An 18472-nucleotide genomic window follows, 5' to 3' on the forward strand; every position below is an offset into this window, starting at 1 on the left:
TTATCTCTCGAATTCTCCCCTCGTGGTCCAGTAGCTGTTTGTCCCTCTTTTGCTCAGCTTCTTTATTCTCTGTCATTTGGTCTTCTATATCACTAATTCTTTTCTTCTGCCTCATTTATCCTAGCAGTGAGAGCCTCCATTTTTTATTGCACCTCATTAATAGCTTTTTTGCTTTCAACTTGGTTAGATTTTAGTTCTTTTATTTCTCCAGAAAGGGCTTTTATATCTCTCGAGAGGGTTTCTCTCATATCTTCCATGCCTTTTTCGAGCCTGGCTAGAACCTTGAGAATTGTCATTCTGAACTCTAGATCTGACATATTACCAATGTCTGTATTGATTAGGTCCCTAGCCTTCGGTACTGCCTCTTGTTCTTTTTTTTGTGTTGAATTTTTCCGTCTTGTCATTTTGTCCAGATAAGAGTATATGAAGGAGCAAGGAAAATACTAAAAGGGTGGCAACAACCCCAGGAAAATATGCTTTAACCAAATTAGAAGAGATCCCAAATCGTGAGGGGGGAGAAAGGGGATAAAAAGAGGTTCAAAAAGGAAGAAAGAAAAAAAAAAGAAAAAAGAAAAGAAAAGAATTAAAAAAAATAAAACAAATAAGAAATATATAAAAAAGAAAAAATATATATATTAGATAAACTAGTTAAAAACGTTAAAAAAGAAAAAGGTAAAAGTTAAAAAAAAATTTTTACCAGAAGGCGAGAAAAAAAAACAAAAATGAAAAAGAAAAAAATCAAATTAACTGCAAGACTAAAAAAAAATCACAGGGAAAAAGCCATGAGTTCCGTGCTTTGCTTTCTCCTCCTCTGGAATTCTGCTGCTCTCCTTGGTATTGAAACCGCACTCCTTGGTATGTGAACTTGGTCTCCCCTGGATTTCTTGTTGATCTTCTGGGGGAGGGGCCTGTTGTAGTGATTCTCAAGTGTCTTTGCCCCAGGCGGAATTGCACCGCCCTTAACAGGGGCCGGGGTGAGTAATCCGCTTGGGTTTGCTTTCAGGAGCTTTTGGTCCCTGAGTGCTTTCCGTAGAGTTCTGGAGGACGGGAATACAAATGGCGGCCTCCTGGTCTCCGGCCCGGAGGACCCGAGAGCCCAGGGCCCCACTCCTCAGTGCGCCCTCAGAGAACAGCGCCCAGTTAGTCCCGTCTGCCTGACCTCCGGCCGCGCTCCAAGCTCACCGAGCCTGCGACCGGTTCAAGGTAACACCGAGCTGTGAGCTTACTGTCGGCTCTGTCTCTGTAGCCGGCTTTCCCGTTCCAATACCCGCAATCTGTGCGACACTCAGACACCCCCGATCCTTCTGTGACCCTGCAGGACCTGAGGCCACGCTGACCCCGCGTGGGCTTCACCCCGATTTAGCCTCTGGAGCGATGTCCCTCAGCGGAACAGACTTTTAAAAGTCCTGATTTTGTGCGCGGTTGCTCCGCCGCTTGCCGGGAGCCGGCCCCTCCCCCTGGGGTCTATCTTCCTGGCGCTTTGGATTCACTTCTCCGCCGGTCCTACCTTTCAGAAAGTGGTAGTTTTTCTGTTTCCAGAATTGCTGTTCTTCTTCTCTTCGATCTGCCGATGGATTTTCAGGTGTTTGCAATCTTTAGATAAGCTATCTAGCTGATCTCCGGCTAGCTGAAGTAGTCTCAGCCTGCTACTTCTCCGCCCGTTCCCATTGTTTTTAATGATACCAATTGTTTTAGGAGTCATTTATCTCATAAAATAAAGGTAACAGGAGTTTTACATAATATTACATAGTATTTACATAGTATTACATAGTATTTACATAAATGAAATAAAAATGTCTTAAAAATACTTTAAATCTGTATGCCTTGCTTCTTAGACTGAGGTTAGGATTTAGTTTCCTAAGCACTTAGCTGCAGAGTAGATAAGAGAATTTCAAAATTTAATGGCTTCTTACTATCATTTTTTATAATACTGGAATCAGAGGCAACAGAACTTACTGAAAACTACATAGTAGCTTCTTTGTTGACAGTCCATATTTGTGGGTTTTTGTTGTACTCCTGTGTAAGGCCATCTTTTAGTGTTAATGTTAATACCTGCTAGAGATAATCTTGTACTTTATCTTTTATGCTTCTCAGTATGGTGTTACTAGAACTACATCTTTCTCACTTTTGTATTTCAATAAGGTCACCAGTGGGGATGTTAATAGGGATTTAACAATTAGCAATTCTCTTTTAAATTGATTTTATTAATTTATTTATTAAGCAGGCTCTATAGAATTAAGGATGTCCTGGATAGTTTATATCCTCGAATTAATAACAACTTGCATAGATAGAGAATATTTTTCATATCTTAGTTATTCAGGTGGTCCCTCTGCAAGATGGGGTCATGTAGCAGTAACTTAACAGTATTTGAAGTACTTGATTAAGAAAACGACACCAGTTTATGCTCATATTTTTTCATTTGAAAAGTTGCAGCTCTATATTTGAATAAGAAAAATATTCAGTCATTTCAACAGCTAAGTATTCATTGTTTAAAGATAGAAATTGTTTCTAGTCTGTAACTATTTATTGAATCACAGAGCCAGTCAGTAATTTTCAAAAATAGTGTTTCTATTTTCATTTCTGTCTTCCTTTAAGTATTCTGATCATTTGAAGGTAAGGAAGTCCCTCCAAAAAGCTAAGATCATAATCTGTTCATAATATTTAACCTGATATTAATAGTCTCAAAAATTATCAAAGACTGGTGTCATTCCCATTGGGAGAAGATTAGGAGTGTAATGCTGGTTCATATTTTTTTCATGTCTCCAATGTGTATGTTAGAATTTTAGTATTTAATTAAATTGATGAAAAATGAAGATACGTAAGAAGCATCTATTTTGTATATGCCCTTTTTCTATCTCAAATTACTGATTACGTATTTTAAGTTATAATTGGTAAAAATTGACTTATGCAAACACTGATGAAATAGTGTATGAAACTTATGAAATCATGACCACAATTAAGAAAATTAACATTTCTCTTAGTTTCAAAAGCTTCCTTGAGCTCCTTTGTAATACTTTCTTCCCTTTCCTTCCCAGTCCTCACCTCCTCCATTCCCAGGCAACCACTGATCTGCTTCCTGTCACTATAAGAATCCTTCGCATTTTCTACAATTTTGTATAAATGGAATCACGCAGTATGCACATATCTTATTTCATCAGCATAACTATTTGGCATTTACTCATGTCAGTAGTTCATTCCTTTTTTGCTGCATAGAACTTCTTTGGTTGGATATGTCTTAGTTTGTCTTTTTACTCTTGATGAATATTTGGATTGTTTCCAGTTTAGGGCTATTACAAATAAAGCTTCTATGAACATTTGTGTACAAGTCTTTGAAAGGACATATATTTCTTTTTCTCTTCACCGAAAAATAAAATGGCTAATTCATATGGTACATGCATGTTTAACTTTTTAAGAAACTGTTTTCGAAATGATTGTACCTATTTACATTCCCAACAATAGCATATGGTAATTTTAGTTGCTGAACATCTTTGCCAATATTTCATATAACCAGTTACTTTATTTTTGACTATTCTAATAGGCGATTGGTTGCATCTCATTATTACTGTTTTAATTTGATTTTTTTCTAATGATTAGTAATTTTGAGCCTCTTCTCAAAGATGTTCAAATTATTTGCTGTGAATATATCTTTTTTAGTGAAGAGTATGTTCAAATCATTTGCAAATTTTGTATTGGGTTGCTTGTCTTGTTATGATAGGGTTTTGCAAGATCTTTATGTTTTGGATAGGAATTCTTTATCAGATATATGATTTGCATGGGCACCTGGGTGGCTCAGTCGGTTGGGCATCTGCCTTTGGCTCAGGTCGTGATCCTGGAATCCTGGGATCGAGTCCCACATCAGGCTCCTTGCTAGGTGGGGAAACTGCCTCTCCCTTTCGTTCTGCTGCTCCCCCTGCTTGTGCTCTTGTATGCTCTCTCTCAAATAATAAATAAAATCTTTTTAAAAAAGATATATGATTTGCAAATATTTTCTTCCAGTCTATGGCTTTTCTTTTCATTCTTTGAAATGTCTCTGAAGAACAGAAGCTCTTAACATTGATGAAGTTCAACATTATTTTTTCATAGGTAGTGCTTTAAGTGCTGTATATAAGACATCTTTGGCTGAGTCAAGATGACAAAATTTTTCCTATGTTTTCTCCTAGGTTTATAGTTCTAGGATATACATTTAGATCTGTGATACATGTATGGATCAAAGTTCCTTTCACACATAGATATTTCTATTTATCCAGCACCATTTATTGTGAAGGCTATCCTTTTTCCACTAAATTATTTTTACACCATTTTCCAAAATCTATTGTATATATTGATAAATATCTTTCTAGACTATATTCTGTTCCATTGATCTATCAACCTACACTGCTGCTAGTAATGTACCATATTATGTTATTTTTACCATACTATTACTGTAGCTTTTTTCTTTTAATTTGTTTTTTCATTGTTCCAAGATTCATTGTTTAAGCACCACACCCAGTGCTCCATGCAATATGTGCCCTCCTTAATACCCACCACCAGGCTCACCCAACCCCACCCTTTTCCCCTCCAAAACTTTCAGTTTGAGTATTTAGTGAGATGATCTTATGGCTTTTCTTATTTAGTATCTTAATATAATGTTATATTGATTAACTTTTCAATTTTATTACAACCTTGCATTCCTGGGATAAATCTTTTATATGATATACTATTCTTTTATATATTGGTGGGCTTGATTTCCTTAAATATTCAGGATTATTTACATTTAAGTTCACGAGGCATATTTATTGATATGTTGCTTCTCTTCCTCCTCCTCTTCTTCCTTCTTCTTCTTCTGTTTTCATCTGGTTTGAGTAATTTTGACCTCTCAGAATGACATAGGATTAGGATTAGGACATAGGATTTTTCTGGAAATGTTTGCAAAGAATATGTTATTACTTTCTTAAATTTTTGACATAATTGACCAATGAAGTCATCTGGGTCTGAAGCTTTCTTTATTTTAACATTTTTAACTTCAAATTTAGTTTACCCATTTCTTTCTGAGATTGGGTAGCTTTTGTCTTTTAAGGAAATTGCTCATTCTATGAGTTGTTGAATTTATTGGCATAATGTTATATATATTATTGTGTTTTAATAATGACTTTTAACAACCTTGCTTTCTATCATCTTTGCTGTATTTGGGTCAAGTTTGGCTGGATGATTTTTGTTCTCATTATGGATCAATTTTCTTGCTTCTTTGCTTACCTCATAATTTTTTGATTGGATAAAAAACCAATTGGGAAAACATCATGTACCCAAAATTGAAATTATAAGGAAGCCAGAGAAATTTCAATTTTGTTAGTGAGGAGTAAATTTAGTATGGTTTTTTTTCTAAGTTGGGAGAGAGCACAAGGGATGGTAATCTTCAAAGAGCTCATGATATAGGCAGCAGCCCAGATATGCCTAGTTACTAAACATGGTTCAGACAGTTAAAGATGGGATATGGAGATAGATATTTCAGTAAGAGATAAAAATTTCAACCTAGGATGATGAGAGAATGTTTGAGGAACAATGACTAAATGAGTTTTCTTGGAAATTAGGTTTGTGTGAAAAAAGTAATGAGAAATGTATGCATTTCAACATTTGACCATATTATGTGCATATGTCAGGCCATCCCCAGAGATTGCAAATACCTTGAAAACAGGTACTGTGGTGTACACACAGGTGCCCATGCATTATATGTGTGTGTATCCTTAAATATTGCATTCACTTATATTCTTACATGTATTCATATGTATAAATATATATTTATATCTATCTATATATATCTCTCACATCCCTGTATATAGTAGTAAATGCTAAATATTTGTTTAACTGACTTGGATTTTTAAGACTTTTTTGGCACCATCATCTACTTATAAATAGGTGATCTATGTTGTTTGGTACAACAGCTGTTAAATTGTTCTGCTACCCAGCAGAGTACCCAGTGGACTCCCCAACCCAGCAATCTGTGGAACCTGCACAGATTAGAACATCTAACACATATACTTAACCTAAGTTTCAGAGACAAGAAGAACATACCTAGACCTTGCATTAAGAACACTGTTTTTCACTATGCTTCCCTACTCTGATGAAAGAAACCAAATCACAAGGCACCTTAATGGCTGAGTCAATTGAGTGACCAACTCTTGACTTCAGTTCAGGTCAGGAGGATCTCATGGTCATTAGATTGATCTCCACATCAGTCTCCATGCTGTGCATGGAATCTGCTTAAGATTCTCTCCTTCTGGTGAACCACAAGAGACTATGGACTCTGAAAAACAACCTGAGGGTTTTGAAGGCACAGGGGGTGGGAGGTTGGGGGAGCCAGGTGGTAGGTATTAAGGAGAGCACGTATTGCATGGAGCACTGGTGTGGTGCAAAACCAAAGAATACAGTTACACTGAAAAGAAAAAAAAAAAGAATGTATGGCAAATAATTTTTGTTCAGAGATTAAAGGGGAATATGCAGATAACTTTGTGGTCTTTGAAGCTATTCAATCAACATCAGATGAATTATTTCACCATATTCCCATTATTCAGAATTTCATAGATCTTAATTGTGTCCTTTCTTCTCTGCCTATTGTGAATGATTCTGTAATACAGTATCTTTTAGCAAGAATAATAATAAGATCATTATTCTTGAGGTTTCCTCCCCTTGATTTTAGAAATTTGTGGCTCTGATGACTACCTTAAGCTTTATAATGTATCTCAAGCTAGTGTTAAATTCATTTATACTAAAGATTAAAGACAAAATTAAAAAAAAAAAAGATTCTCTCCTTCTTCTCCTGTCCCTCCCCTCCTTAAAACAAATAAATAAATAAATAGATAGATAGATAGATAAATAATTATTAAAAAGATGTTTTACTAGATTAGGAGAACCTGGTTTTTTATGCAAATGACTGTGATTTCTTTTTTAGTTCTGAGAATTGGCCCATAGGATGGCTTAGGAATTAGATAAATATAATTATCTTTTTTAAAAAATTAAAAATTTGTATACATACATAAAGTAAAGCCTTAATACATTAGAACCCACTAATTTAGAAATTATAATCATGTGAAAATGATTCAGAAAGATAATTGACCTTGTATTATCTATAAATGGAGTGAAATCATAGTCTAAATAAGATTGTTGGGGATTATTATATGTATAAATTGACTACAAAAGCAAGTTCACAATTGGAATCATCATGATATAAATTATCCCATTAACCTGCACTTCCAATTATAAATAATCTCTTTACAATACAACAGTTTTCCTTTTCTGTAAATAGAATGTTGTACTTGCTAGAGGAAATTTGGTGCATATAGGCAAAGGAGATAAAAGAGAAAGAAGTCCTAGTAACCCCCAAATCTATATTTCCTTCCAGTCTTTTTGGGTTGGCATAGTGAGTTTTGGAGTGTGTTTGTGTGTATATAGGACATAGGGGTGGTTATGATTTTGAAGTTATAACCTTATCTAACTCGATTTTCTGATGAGGTGGTAAAACCTTTCTGGAGTATTTTTTCAGAGCAATTTCTTGTGCCAGATTATAGGCTTATACCCCTAGTACAATATAAAAGTTCATAACCTTTATTGTTTTTAAACCACATAAAGATGTCTCTTTGAAACAGCATGTTCCTTGTCACAGATTTCATTAGATCTGATCTGCTGATGGGATGATACCCCATCATTTAGGAAGTGCACCTGTGGCTAGATTCTCAGGGACATCCCCTATTCATTTTCCATGATGATTTTGCCATTCTTGAGTTCTTCATTTTGAGTCATTTCCTATTTGACTTGTCAGTTAGGACTGACATAAAAGTCTCAAAAGATTAGTAGCTTAAATACGACTTTTTTTGTTTGTTTTCTCATATGAAATAACTTCAGAGGTGGGTGACTTCATTTGGGTAGATTCACAGTATGGGACTCAGGCCACTGGCATCTTCCTTCTCTGCCATTCTTAATGGTTAACTTCCTATTGCCAGGATGACTCAGGATCTTAAAAGGCTGCTGGACGATTCCACTACATTTGGGCAGCAAGGCACTAGCAAGGATAAGAGAGAATCCCTTCTAGCTGAGTTACCCTCTTCAAAGTCATTGTTCTGAAAGTCTTACTCAGCAACCTCCTATCACTCTCCTTGGCCAGAAAGCAGTTGAATGACTCTACCTAGATTCAAAAGAGTTTAAGGATCAACGAAGCCATGTCTGGATTCCTGAAAAATGTAGATTTTTTAGTGGAGGAAATTGTTAACTCAAATAAAAAGATTTTATTTATTCCAAAGAAGAGAAGCCAATCATCTGAAGTATTTAGTGCTTTTAAAAGTACATCATACGACCACCAAATACAACCACATTGTACCAAGTAATTTTCACAAGAAGGATACATGAATGGTATATGTTTAAGTCATTGCAGAGCTGTGACTCTTTTGTTCTGACACACAAAAGGCAGTTTCCCTAAATATAATGTGTTTGGGTCATAAGCATTACAAAAATCTCAGAACACTCTATGTGTTACTCCATTATCATCCTATTTAGACAGGATTAGTTGTTCCTACCTCAGTAACCTGTTTTAGTTATCTTTGTTTTGTTTTATTTTGCTGATTGTATGAATAAGACTTTTTTTTTATTAACACATAGATTTTATTTTGCAAGGTTATTATCTGTTAATATTTTATCATACAAAAATGTATGCCACAAAAAATAATTGTTTGTAGATTCCTGAATAAGAAGTTTTAGTCTAGGCTATGGCTTTTTTCCCATGGAGAAATAAAGTACTTCTCAAAACTCTTGCTGAAATTTTTAACTTATCTTTATACCCTTAGCCTTGGTATTAAAAAATAATCCAAAATAAATTTTCAGAAAATCTGCTACACTATCTCTAAAATGGTGCCTGAAAGTAGATGTACTCCATTCTCTCTAAAATACCTTTGCTCAGGAATGGAATTAAATTCCATCTGCTGACTTAGGAAAATGGATTAATTGCCCTCACATTGTTTATCTATATTTTGTAGAGAGTAAAGAATATGTTTTCCTTTTTTGCCTAGTATAGTATAATATCTTCAGAAACACTTGGTTTATAATTAATGCACAAAAGTTTCTGAAAATGTTAGGAACTTATAGAAGTATTCATATTCATATTATACCACTACATGAGCTATCTATTACTACATAAAAAATTAATCCTCAAATTTAATGTCTTCAAACAATAACATTAATTATCTCACAGTTTCTATGAGTCAGGAATCCAGACATGGCTTCGTTGATCCTTATGCTTTAAAATTCCTCAGGAAGTTGGGACACATTGTATATGCAAAAACAAGAGAACATATTGTATAGATTTGCCTCAGGTGAAAAATCCTTTCAGTAAAAACACTAAGCATACATACATATATTTTTTCTCATCATAATTGTGTTTTTTCAGATCTTTTGCCTTTCTTTTTGTTTTGATTGCTATATACAGTGAATAATGCTACTGTAGTGATATAAATAGTACCCTTTGAATAATTTTTAGTACCAAATCTGAAGAAGGAGAACAGGCATAGAATAAATTCTAGTGTTAGGAATATATATATATATATATATATATACACACACACATACTTTTTTTTATAGATGTATTTATTTGACAGACAGATCACAGGTAGGCAGGGAGGCAGGCAGAGAGAGAGGAAGGGAAGCAGGCTCCCTGCTTAGCAGAGATCCGGATGTGGGGCTCCATCCCAGGATGCTGGGATCATGACCTGAGCTGAAAGCAGAGGCTTTAACCCACTGAGCCACCCAGGCACCCCTGGAATATACTTTTATGGAAATATTTCTGTTGTTTTGAATTTCCAGAAAGACTGTCCTTGAAATATAGTATCTAAAATAATAGTCTACCACCCTAATATTACTGGGAGGTGAATATAATTTTCAAGAGTTGTGTAAGTGACAAAAACCGAACTTAATTATATCAAAAAAATTCCTGAAAATATTTCTATTTGATGGTCTAGAAAGATACATTACTAGTTTAACTTGATTTGTGTATTTAATACTGGACTATTTTCCACATAATTATAATAAATCTCTTCTTATTTCTCCTTCTTGACTACTTTTATGAAACAGACTAAGATGCTTAGTCAAGCAGCTGGAAAAAGGTGATGTTAACGTCGTAGACTTAAAGAAGAATATTGAATATGCAGCATCTGTGTTGGAAGCCGTTTACATTGATGAAACAAGGTATGTTTTAGCCTATCTTCCCTTCTGTCTTCTTTGCCTCTCTTCCCTTTTTCCTCCTGGTCTTCATTTATCTCAAACATGAATTTAGCATATCTTAGTCATGAAACTGAAATTAAAATCTTATTAAAATTTAAAAGGTTTTTCTTCCTGTAGCTATTTAACTGGACTATGATCCATTCTTTAAAAATACACATTTTAATCCAAATAGTGAATATAAAAAAATAGTCAAACAATTAAGTCACAAAATGAACAAACTGAAGAGTCCTCTTCCCCACCCTCATTGCCTTTAGGCAAAGATTTATAAACTCAGAGACATGGGTAGGCTTATTTCGATTGTCACCAATATAAGGATTTTCCTATTATCTCAAGATTCCAGAGTTCCTGCTGAGAAGATGGGTGTCACATGTCCACACATTCTCATAAGATGTACCTATCAGATTCTCTTGCGGGGGTTTGCTAAGGGATAGTCTCCAAAGCATATTCAGTCATCGCTCACACCTTAATCACTTAACTTCATACTTAGCAGAGTGGTAAGGAGATTAAAAAATGGGGATTTATTTGAAGAGCATTCTTAGCCTGGTGTTGTGGCTTTGACCAGGTGATTTGCCTTCCAGGGGCCATTTGGCAATATTTGGAGACATTTTTGGTCTGGTTAATGGGAGTGTGTTACTGTTATGTGATGGGTAGAGGCTGGAGATGCTGTTACAAATCCTGCAATGCACAGGAAATTCCCCACAACAAAGAGTTACCACCCCTAAGTGTCATTCCTATGGAGATTAAGAAACTTTGGCCTTAAGAGAGAACTGCTCTTTTTTTCCTTTTTTCCCTAAGAGGAGGCTTAGCCCAGAACCTTAACAGGGCATCCTGTGGGTCCTAATGCTGATAGAAGACTCTGAAGTATGATATGATAGTTTGTAAGAGATTTGACCACTATCTCTTAGAGTTTGGAGGGTACTGAGACTGGTTCCTGATTCTCATCTCAACAGAGATAAAGGTGGCAGACTAGTTCAGACTACCTTGAATTCACAAGTAAAAGGGACACTGTGGAGGAAGAGACGTGTCCCTCCTGAGTTTAGCACAGAAAATGCACTAAGTTTTTCAAAGTCATAAGGCAAGTGGAGTAAAGTCTTTAGAAAACTGACTTCAGTATTGAAAGAAAACTGACTTCAGAAGATGAACAAGAGGCTGGCTACATGAGGTGATTGTTGAATGAACCAGGGAGAAATCATAAAGATGCAGCCCAAATATCAGCGAACATATAACACCCCAGAGGGTGTAGCAAGTTCTCTGAAGGATACACAAAAGATCCCCAGAAGAGAAAAATAACCAGGATTTGGGCATCTGTCCCATACATGACAACAAACACACCCATCTTGTAACAACCTTTGACTCCTATAATTTCCAGTGATATCCACCACATCATTGAACGATAAGAAAGAGCAGAGTGAGTGGGACAGATGATGGGACAGGGACATCCATCATGCCCCTTCATTTCTGCAAGTATCCACGCATGAGTCAGGCCTGAGCTTGGTGGAGAATAGAACTGCTAAACCAGATATGAGATTGATGTTCTTACATATCCATGTGTCCTGGGCTTAAACACACACACACACACACACACACATACACCCTACACTGTTGTTTCACAGGTAAAAATTCACATGATTTAAAAAACAAGATAATGTAAAAAGGAACCTCGTGGAAGTCTTGCCTCCACCCTATCCCATCCCAATCTGCTCATAAATTTCTTATGTATATTTTCAATAGTGTATTACAAATTTTTATTTCATATTTTTCTGTTCTCCTTTTATGGAAGGTGGCACACTATGTACATAGTGTTTCATGTTGCTTTCTTTCCCCTTACTAAGGAAACTTGGAGACCTTTTTAATAGGAGACCATGAGGATTTTCACTAATAACAGGAAAGGGCATGGTGCAGGCTATGTTGCACAGGTGATTTTTTTTCTTTGTCCCCAGAACAGAATTCTTCTGTGAAAACATGATTTAGAGTCATAAATTAGTGGTAGGGGGAATCATAGCCACCCTTTTAGATTATAAATTTTATGCATAATCGTTTTCCTGGTTAACTTTCACTGAAGGTATATAATGTATATTATTCTTCTAAGCGAACAGAGACTCAAAGTGTAAATAGAAAAAAAATCTGATGTTCCTGTAATTTCTTTGCTCCTTCATTTTTATGTATGCTCTTCATTGTCTACAAATTGAGTGAATGTAATATATTCAAGATTTCTTTAATCTGTCCCTGACATTTTATTTTTTGTATTTATTTATAAAATGAAAGCAATTTTATCTTAAAGAATTATTTGGAGATTTACATTATTCATCCTATGATGGCATAATGCTACCTATCTGGTTCCCCTAAGTATATCTTGTCTTTCAATTGGTAGATTATTACATGCTATATTTATTAGGTTTCCCAGAAAATTACGATTCTATGGATATTTTGTTAACTTAGTTCTCCATGATCTCTAACTCATTTACACATATGTTACATTTCTAAGTATAGTTCCTTTTCATTTGAAAATTACTTTTTTAGAAAGTTGCTTTTTGCAGAAAGAAAAAAATGCTTAACTGCTTCATGGTAGAACTGGAGTGTGTGTGTGTGTGTACTCTTTAAGAAAAAAAAAACCCAGCTCTTAATACTACGTTATTCCCAATTTTTACTCAAATGACACACACCTTTTCACTATTTTATTTTAACGCTTCTATGCCTCCATGGCATCTTAATTTTTAAATTGGATTAATGATACTACCCCACATTTGGACCATTCAAGGGCTCATATTAGTCTCCCCACAATCCTATGCAGCTGGCAGAAGTGAAGTTACTTTCTTCACTTTATTAATGAGAGAACCAAGGTCTTAGAAATAAACAGGTTTGACAATGGTCACAGATGTAGGCTTTGGCAAAGCTAGGGACAGAAACTAAGGCATGGCTTCTCTTCTCTCTCTTAGTGCTCTTCTCTCTATAACTGGTATCCTCTCGGGATGGTGTTTAATGACCTCCAAAAGATGACAATGTGTAAAACATTCTGACAGTTGGAATCGTCGATCCTAGAAAAACGATACTTAACATTTATTACTAAAAGCCTCTTATTATAGCCTGCTATATGCCAAGTACTCTTTTAAGCATTTTAATGTACTGTTTCATTTAACTGTCATAGTAATCCCATGAGCTAGAAACTTTATTATTATCATTTTACATACCTCATACATATGAGGAAATACATTGACAAAAAGGTTACATAGCTTACCCGAGACTCATCTGCATCCCTTTGGTAACATCTGACTTTGGCGACTTTGGAGACTTCCTGGAAGTTTTGATGAAAGCTCACGTGCTGTCAGGGTTGTCAGACCCAGTGGTGTGTGGATTGTGTTTGCATCACTTCCAACTCTGCCTTCAGTGATGCCACATTGGTAGCTTGAAATTGGCTACAGTGGGAGTATTTATTTACACCATGGAAACTGGGAAATGTAACAAATCGGGATTTGTTTTTTTCTGGAAAGCCTGTGGTTAAACATTTACCATCATGCCACTGGTTAGACCTAAGATTATCTCATGTATCTTCCTAAGGCTGTGATTTAAGTTCAAAATACCAGCTAGAAATTTTTGAGCAATAATCCTTGATGTGATATGATTTCCAGTGGACTTAGTAAGATGGCAGTCAACTGAGAATGTTTTTGTTGAGATGCATATACAATTATTAGAGTTTGCCTTTGGAATATTAGTAAAACAGATGATTTAGGAAGAGAGGTGGAGAAGCATTTAGTTGCTTTTAAACTTCATATAAAAAACCTACTTTTTTTTTTTAATTTTTTATTTTTTATAAACATATATTTTTATCCCCAGGGGTACAGGTCTGTGAATCACTAGGTTTACACACTTCACAGCACTCACCAAAGCACATACCCTCCCCAATGTCCATAATCCCACCCCCTTCTCCCAAACCCCCTTCCCCCAGCAACCCTCAGTTTGTTTTGTGGGATTAAGAGTCACTTATGGTTTGTCTCCCTCCCAATCCTCGAGGCTTTTTTTTCTTTCTTTCTTTTTTTTTTTTAATTTGGGCTGGACTTCAAAAAAAGGTCAACACATAATAAAACAGGAAAAAATAAATTGTTAATTGGTTTAAAACACAGACACACACATACACACACCCCTTTTCCTGCTAAGCTTTAGTGACTGCAGGGTTTCAGTTAAAAAAACAAATTTAAAAAAAATCTCTCTTGATGGATGATTTAAGTGAGAAAAATAAAAAGTTTCTGACAGAATTTGAATTCTGACCTTCTTTGAAGGATTATAGCAAAATTTCCTAATGAATACAACTCTTTGTTGGTTTTTCAACAAGACATTTTCAAATATAAATGCCAATATTTTATGAGTCCTGCTTTTGAAAGTGCCCCTAGAGGCTATTGTTTTTCAAAGCTGCACAGTTGTAAGTCAGAAACATGCGGCCTTGAAGGAAAACAAAAACAAAAACGAAACAAAACAAAAAACCTGTCCAACTGTCCTTATTTAGATTGAGAAATTGCCAGGCGAAGTAGCATCCTCAACCTCATGAGCTGCTATGCATGAAGGGAGACAGCTGACTGGGAGGTATACTTTCGGAGATGGATATTGTGTTTACTAACACTACCTAATGACACAATTTATATCTCCATCTTGTTAATGTGAACCAATCCAAGTTTTGAGATTACCATAGTTAGAGCACAGACTTGATTCAGAAAGAATGTGTTGTTCAAAGCCCCGGATCTTCCAGTCAATACTTCCTTTCTTTAAGCAAATTACTTAACTTCTCTATTTCCTAGCTTTATTATCTGTAAAATAAGAATAATGACAATGCCTGCCTCATAAGGCTGATCTGAGGATTAAATGACAGAGTAAAAGTTGAATAATAACCACTATTTTTATCTTACTAATAAAAATGCAGATACCTCTAGGATACATATCATATTAAAATATATGATTTATACTCCCAAGTTAATCAAATAATTTCCTAAAAGTAGTTTTTGATCCTGAAAAAATCAACGAAGGCAGATGGAAATGAAAGCAAAGTCCAAACTGATGGAAAGGAATCTTAATAGGATACACATCTGGATAAAAACATTCTCAGTTGACTTCTGTGTTTTAATAAGTCTAAGGGTCCTTCATTTTATGATAGATTAATTTCAGCAAGAATGTGGTTATATCAATCAGGACTTTCGGAAGTTATTCTGGTGGAAATTGAGTGAAGTTTGGAACACCTTAGAGTCTAAGCCCCTTGAAATCATCAAGTACAGGAATTTACATGAAACAAATCGTTACTGAGCACCTGAAGTGCATACCAATGACACTGGTCAGCAGAATCAGTACAGTTTTGCCCACAGCTGGTGTCTAGAACTGGCTCTAGAGCTATGAAGACAAACCTAGGCATGAAAGCAAATGTTGTTGTTACAAGCAATAAGCCGGAAGGTTCTGAGTTAGAAAAACCAAAGCACACTGGCAGATCACAGGAGGAAACACTAAAGAGCTCCACTCAGTCATTATGAGCGGGAGTAATAACAGGGAATAAGAACTGTACATAGTTAAGATTCCAAACTAGGTTGGATTGGACGACAGGTATTCCTTAAGGTTAATGAGTTTTACTCTCTGGCAAAGCTCCCCATGCACATTCTTAAATGAATGGCTTCTTCTTCTTTTCTTTTTTACAGATTTTAAAAAATATTTATTTATTTGACAGAGAGAGAGAGAGAGGAAGCACAAGCAGAGGGCCTGATGCAGGACTTGATCCCAGGACCCTGGGATCATGACCTGAGCTGAAGGCAGACGCTTAGGGAATGAGCCACCCAGACACTCCTTAAATGGATGGCTTCTAACAAAAGGACTTAATTTTTTTTTTTTTTTAATGTCTGGAACATGCTAGATATGTGACCATTGGAGTTCAGAAATACAGTGTCTGAGATGTGAATTTGGGGATTGTAACACAGGGGTCTCAGACTTTTTTATGCTTTATTTTTATTTCAATAATTGGAATTCCTTTGCTATTTCAACTTGTTACCCAACCTAAAGTTTTTGAGAATGCGCAGCAAGTGTTTACTTATTTTACATCCTTCCTGGCTGTCACTTTCTTCTCCAGCCAGCTCTCTGGCTTCACACTGTTGAATTATTTCTCTGTAGGTCACCTAGTTTCCTCAAATCCAGCATTCCAAAGGTGAGTACTACTCCAAAGCATGAGCTCAGTGCCTTTGTCCAGTTCCCCAGACTGATGCTAGACTCAGCTATAAGTGCTGTGAGACCTTCTTAATGCATGCTCTAAGAACCCACAATGTGACCGCTTCCACAGAGGTCCCCTCCCAGGCATTTCTCTGCATCCTCTAAAGTCTAAGCCCATCTTCCAGAGGCCAGCTGATCATCACCTATGGGCGGGCCTTTCAAGGTATTTTCCTACCCTGAGTTCAGGACCTCAAGCTGCAAGACCAAGAGAAAGGAAGGAGGCTATCAAAATTAATGTCAAGTTGTGCATTCATCTCAAGGATCAACAAGTTCAAAGACTATGCAGTCTAAATTTTTATTTAGACACTGAATTTGCAGCGCGCTCTTCTCCCAGTGAGGACAACTATGTACCTCACTGTTCAGAGATGGATCGCCTCTTGCAGGCACGCTGTCCCAGTCTTCTAGGTGCCAGAGTAGGGCCTTCACCTTACTTTCGTGTAGTTCATGAGTCTATTCAAAATATTTTTCCTAGAACAAAAGAGCAGTCTTTTTCTGAAGATAAAATAAAGCCTCAGTAGAAAAAAAAAGCAAGTTATTTTTTTGACTTTTCAAATGTGCATTTTTCTCTCTTCTAACCATTAAGCTTTCAAACACTCTTGGAGTTCCATCACAGTATGGATCACCAGGTAACCCTCTTAACCAAAGTCAGGGGGCAAGGTGAAATGTCGGACAGAGGTGTGGAGTGGAAGGGTAGACAAGGACAGATATGAGAAAGGAAAACACTGAAAGTTGGGGATGGTGTTACCAGAGAAGAGACATAGGAAGATATAGAAGCAGGAGGCATATCTGAAGATAGGAAGCACCAGAAGCCAGTGGAGAGCTGGGTTACTGAAAATGGTAAATCGAATCCCACAGGGAGAACCATTGAGTGGAGTTTCAGTAGAAAAGCTGGCCAGATTATGGTAGTGTGAAGAATTAATGTAGAACAGCTCAAGAAGAAATTAGATTATTTTTTAAGAATTTGCTAGTGTAGGAAAAAGCCAAAATAGAACAATCTATTAGTAGGGACATTTACTTGTTTGTTTCATACTTTTTATAGAATGGAAGGCTTCCATTAGCCTGGAGACAAAGAGCGGAAGAGATATGTGGGTTAAAGAAAAATAATATTTATAGAAAGATTAGGTGAGAAGTTATCCTTAGGAAGTTACCTAGGAAAAAAGTAAAACAGCCAAGCATAAGTGGAATATATAGATAAAGAGGGAGAAAATAATGCACAGCTAAGCCCTTCAAATAAGCAAAATTTAAGTAGCACTGCAAAATCAGAAAGATTAATTACTATTTATTTTTTAAAAGATGTCATTTATTTATTTATTTGTTTGTTTGTTTGAAAGACAGAGAGCGAGAGCATATGCGCACAAGCAGGGGAGCAACAGAGGGAGAGGGAGAAGCAGGCTGTCTGCTGAGCAGGGAACCTGGTGTGGGGCTTAGTCCCAAGACCCTGGGATGACAGGCCCAGCTGAAGGCAGATGCTTAACTGACTGAGCCTCTGAGGCCCCCAGTTACTATTTATTTTAAACTCAGTTGTTCAGCATGGTTAAGAGTACTGTGACAATTATGGCCAAACTATAGACCATGGGCTATAACACGATGGGTTTAATGTGACCATGGAGAACAATCCCTTCGTGGTCAGTCACTAAGACTTGCTCAAGATGATGGCACTGACTCATGTGTGCTCCAGCACAGGCAAGAAGGGAACAGGAAGAGAAGGACTAATGAACACTTTTCGTGACTATTTTAATTATAAGTGACAGGAAGCCCAAACAAACCACCTTCAAGAAACTCTCACTGCCAAAACATGGATGGCTAGTGCTGACTATAAGCATAGGTGACTCTGGGCAAAAATGATGTCAAGGGACCGACCTCCATGTTTCATTCGTTCTGTAATAGCCTCCTTTTGATCATTTGAGTGGTAGCAAGATGACGATGTATTTTCAAGCTTTATAGCCTCACACCCTCAAATCCAGTAGGAATGAAAAAGGGTTTCTTATCCAGAGGCTCCAAC

The 18472-nt window shown here is 36.3% G+C and overlaps 1 protein-coding gene across 5 annotated transcripts in view; it reads left to right on the forward strand.

The window, feature by feature from the left end:
• Positions 1-18472, forward strand: part of PDE1A (phosphodiesterase 1A) — a 340182-nt gene that overhangs the window by 237126 nt on the left and 84584 nt on the right. For all 5 annotated transcript variants that reach the window (XM_045066781.1, XM_045066782.1, XM_045066778.1 and 2 more), the window contains one exon: positions 10090-10203. In XM_045066781.1, the coding sequence (XP_044922716.1) occupies positions 10090-10203 (114 nt within the window). The remainder of the gene's footprint in view (positions 1-10089; positions 10204-18472) is intronic.

Source organism: Mustela putorius, unplaced genomic scaffold (genome assembly GCF_011764305.1).
Source record: "Mustela putorius furo isolate JIRA1106 unplaced genomic scaffold, ASM1176430v1.1 tig00003869_pilon_pilon_pilon, whole genome shotgun sequence".
Classification (NCBI taxonomy): Eukaryota; Metazoa; Chordata; class Mammalia; order Carnivora; family Mustelidae; genus Mustela; species Mustela putorius.